Below are 4559 nucleotides of genomic sequence, written 5' to 3'. Positions count from 1 at the left end.
CACTGGTAAATTATGATATATGTTGTTCATTTGTTTTCCAGTGATGATGCAGATATTATTTATGTAGTCTCTTTATATTTGGCCATTAAAGTCATTTTGTTTTGTTCTTGGTTTCCATTTTAGATGACTGGAAATCTAAGGTAAGTCTCTGTGGTGAGATTATCCTTCTTCCAGTCATTATTTTGAGTCTGTCCTTTCCACCTAACATCTTTTTGAAATAATTTATAGGCTGGTTATAGTGACTCCTACAGCATCGCCACCTATGAGTGTAACTTTGGTGAGTTGCCTTCCAGCCTTGAATACAGGCAGGACCTGACAACTTTGATTCGACAACTGAAAGTAACATGCTATTACAGGCGTCATCTTTTACGTGCATGTGATGTGGAAAATTAGTTAAAATATTAATATATTTTAAATATTGAATATTTAAATTTCATATTATTTTGGAAAACTATTACGTTTAATGACGATCAATTCATTTTTGCCTTTCTGTTTCCATTCTGTAGAGTAATTATTGAACTTTACGACCCCATCCAGGTGTACTGACCCTGAGACAAGCAACTGACGCATGACATCCCTGATTTCTGATTGCACACCTGAACGAGCGGCGTGCCAAGTTCTTGTATAAATGAACTCCTCAGAATAACAAGCAATGAAACTTGTTGCCATGGTCTGGGTGAGTCACAGTAATTTTCCAGTGTCTGCTCTCCTCCTCTGGATGGAGTCTTCATCGATCCTCCCAGGATCACCACCTGAGACAAATCAAGCCGGCTATATTTAAGACCAGCGTTTCGCAAGCAGCCTTTGCCAGATTGTATGCTAACTTACGTTAGTTCTTGGCCTCATGTTTCTCACTGCGCTCATAGCTCTAGTACTTACCTCTGTGTTCTTGTCTTCTCAGTTGCTTCCTGGACAACCTTTCAACCTCACAATAGCCTCATTCCCCAGGGCACTAATCAACAGCTGGTAACCTCTCAGTCTGTTTTCTCCAGTGTGACCTGCCTGCATCCCCATTGTTTGGAATCACGGATCACTACTCCACTGGACTCATCCAGGCCTCGTTTCCTCGTTTCCCCCCTCCTGCATTACTCCACCTGCATGACTGTAAGACTGCCATTGTGGATTTACTCTGTTGTTCCTCTAAGACCCTACTGACTTTGCTCTCCCTCTGTTTCAGTGCCTCACCAGCATCAACTCTGGGTTTACAACCCAGGACAGATTCGATGACACACTTATGCTTCTCAGGATCTTTAACCGCTTTTATTGCATGGTTGCTGTCATAACACACCTCAGTTTCCCTCCTGCCAGCCACGTGTATGGAACAACAACATTAACTCAGGACCCAGTTCTTTGTTTTATGCCGGAGATGCATGATTGTGTTTGCCGCTCAGGTTTGTCCGCATCCCCTGCAGTGGAACCGCAGACCAGCCCCGTCACATACCCCCATCGCCGAACTGAGGCCGGGACCCATCTTGCCAAACCTACCCCCACACCCCCCGGGAGAGAAAATTGACAGGGAGGCGTGAGTTCAGGTGGCCGGCTGGGGATCCAGTGGTGCCAGTGATGAAGTGGGTCCGGGGGGACGCCCGCGTGACAAGCAGCTGTGGCATAGCAGGCACAGGACCAAACAGCCTCTGGTGGAGGTGAGGCCAGTCTGGGCACCAAGCCCTCCGGCTTCGCAGGACCGATGGCGTGCCTTGACCTCTGCCTCCGGCAGGTGAGGTCCTTCGCGCGCCTCGTCTTCCACCTCTGGCTGTCGAGGTGACTCGCGCTCCTTGACCTCCGTCTCCGGCTGGTGAGGCCCCTCGCGTGCCTCCTTGACCTCCGTCTCCGGCTGGTGAGGCCCCTCGCGTGCCTCCTTGACCCCCACCTCCTGCTGGTTCGGTGGAGTACACTCTGTTTGTTCCGTAGAGCCGGGATTGGTGCAGGCCCCTGCCAGAGACCAGCTGCTCCCACCTCAGGAGTGGGGATGGGTGCAGTGGCAGGCTGCATCCTGGCCGGCCCACCCGTGGGGGAAGTGTCGGCCAGGACCGAATCAGAGCAGCCAGATTTCCAATCACTTGCATCCCGCACACGATCCAGTCCTGGAGTTCTTCCTGCTGGCAGCGTGGTCGCCATTTGGGCCAGCTCCTCCACTTGTTGGCCCGGTTCTGGGTCTGCTGCGCCCCCCTCCTGGGTTTCAGCACCACTGTAGTAATACCACAGCAGACCCAATGACACGCTTATGTTTTTCAGCATTTTTAACCACTTTTATTGCACAGTTACTGTCACAACACACCTCGGCTGCAGCTTCTCTGCTGCCAGCCACACGTATGGAACAACAAGGCTAACTTTGGACCCAGTTCATTGTTTTGTGCCGGTGATGTGTGATTGCAGACCACGCTCGCCACAACTATAGTCCATGTTCGTAGCATTTTTCTACAATAGTTCATGTTCATAGCTTTTAGCTCCTATTCATGCATTCTATCCTTGTCCTTAGTTTTAGCTGTTGCCTCCCTTTCTGTGTTAATGTGAAGTAATGTTTTCTGTTCACTTCACTCTGAGCCTCTACTTAAATCTTTCTTGTTTCTAGCTGCTGAGGCGTGACACTTTTAGTCTCTATTAGATTTGATTTCTTTCTTTTACTTACAACTGGTCAGTGTGTTGTTTTTAGAATTTTGAAAGCCTGTGCTCATTTGATAAAGCCTGCCTTAATGTATGCCCCACTATTATTTATACTCATAGGCCGTTATTGTTTTCAAAGGGAAAGTGTAAATTTTGGGACACTCAAGCCTAACATTTGCTGGACGTTTATAACCAGCTGTTTAGTTGGCTTGTTGGAGAGCAAGGGTTGTATGTGTAATCTTCTGAGAATAAGTACCTGTGACAATACTGGGAACAAATAATCATGTTCCTGCACATTTCTGTGTGTTAAAGCTCCCCCCTCAGGAGAAGCTTGAAGTGACAAAAAAGAGGATGTCATTTTATTTAGATGTCTCTTTCCTTTGCATTTTTGTTTCTTGGTAAAGGGAAGACCTTCTTAGATAGTAAAACATTGGTATGAATCTTCATATCTTGAGTCTAAAGGTGCAGGCACGAATCAAAATTTGGCTTTACCATACGTGAATGCCAGCAAGTTCTCTTCTCCTCGCTCTTGGCGTATCTTGCTGCCAGTGTTGGGTGTAATGCCTTACAAAGTAACACGTTACTGCAATTGCATTGCATTTTGCACTAATGCAGTAATGTAACACATTACAGTACTAAATTCAGTAATTAGAGAGAGTTAGAGTGGGGCCTCATCTTTCCTCAGCCTTACACCACAAGGCTGAGTCCCCTACTATGCACTCTGTACACACATGACTGTGTTAGTTCCCACCCAGAAAAAGCAATCATTAAGTTTGCAGATGATACCACCATGGTGGGGCTCATCTCTGGGGGAGATGAGACGGCATATAGAGCTGAGGTTCAGAGGCTTTCGGATTGGTGTGTAGACAACAACCTGGACCTCAATATCGCCAAGACAAAAGAACTGGTAGTCGACTTTAGAAGGAGGAAGTCTGAGCTGCAGCCTGTCAACATCAGTGGGGAGTGTGTGGAAAGGGTTTCCAGTTTCAAGTTCCTGGGTGTGCACATAGACACAGACCTCCAATGGAGCTCAAACACCTCTGCCATTTTGAAGACGGCCCAACAGCGTGTCCACTTTCTGAGAATCCTCAGAAAAATGGACGTGAAGAAGGCGCTGCTGACCGTCTTCTACCGCTGCTCCATTGAAAGTGTGCTGACATACTGCATCTGTGTGTGGTTCTCCAGCTGCACCACGACACACAAAAAGGCACTTCAGAGGGTCATTAATATGGCCCAAAAAATCATTGGCTATCCTCTTCCCTCCCTGAAGGACCTGTACAGCACTCACTGTCTCAAGAGGGCACGCAGCATCCTACGGGACTGTACACACCCGGGACACCGGGTGATTAAGCTGCTGCAGGAGGTTCAGGCTGCTGAGGTCCCAGACAAATAGACTCAAGGACAGCTTTTACAACAGGGCAATAGCCGTAATCAGTGCAAACAGCTGACCTGATTGGCTACCTACCTGAACTTTTTTCTTTTTTTGGGTGGGGGGGGGGGGGGGGGGGGGGGGGGGTAACAATAACAATAATAATATTTATATTTATAACAAGGTGCAATAATAATTAATGTGCAATAATAACAGTGTGCAATACACATACACTTATTCTTCATTTTATTACTAATTTAAGCTACTGTGTTGTGTTGTACATAGTGCAGACGTGGGACAGTTTTCTGATTTCATTGTACTATGTATGACTGTGCAATGACAATAAAGAGTTATCTTATCTTAATTATATTACAGTGAACATTATGCTGTTACATGGGTTACAAAGGTTCTTCAGTTCTGCACACCGGGCAGATAAAAACAACAAAAAAAAAACCCCAACATCAAACCAATGAGCTTTTTTACAAAAAAAGCAAACAGATAGTGAAGGGACTACAGTGGTGATATGGACTTTTAAAAAAAAATTTATTGTACAAAAGGACAAAGAGAGAAATGGTAAAGTACAAAT

The 4559-nt window shown here is 46.1% G+C and overlaps 1 protein-coding gene across 2 annotated transcripts; it reads right to left on the bottom strand.

Moving 5' to 3' along the window:
• Positions 1 to 1214: 1214 nt before the first annotated feature.
• Positions 1215 to 3413, bottom strand: LOC109202206 (uncharacterized). Of its 2 annotated transcripts, none has more exons than XM_019358871.2 (2): positions 1823 to 3413; positions 1215 to 1780 (listed from the first exon to the last, which is right to left on the bottom strand). In XM_019358871.2, the coding sequence occupies exons 1-2, from the start codon at positions 2236 to 2238 to the stop codon at positions 1336 to 1338; spliced, it is 861 nt and encodes a 286-aa protein (XP_019214416.1). In that variant the 5' UTR covers positions 2239 to 3413; the 3' UTR covers positions 1215 to 1335. The 2 variants fall into 2 exon arrangements, with proteins under 2 accessions (XP_019214416.1, XP_019214417.1); XM_019358872.2 differs by having other exon boundaries at positions 1215 to 1822; positions 1865 to 3413.
• Between the last annotated feature and the right edge of the window lie 1146 nt (positions 3414 to 4559).

The sequence above is a fragment of the Oreochromis niloticus genome, linkage group LG5 (assembly GCF_001858045.2).
Source record: "Oreochromis niloticus isolate F11D_XX linkage group LG5, O_niloticus_UMD_NMBU, whole genome shotgun sequence".
Classification (NCBI taxonomy): domain Eukaryota; kingdom Metazoa; phylum Chordata; class Actinopteri; order Cichliformes; family Cichlidae; genus Oreochromis; species Oreochromis niloticus.
This window is presented reverse-complemented; position numbering and strand designations above follow the sequence as displayed.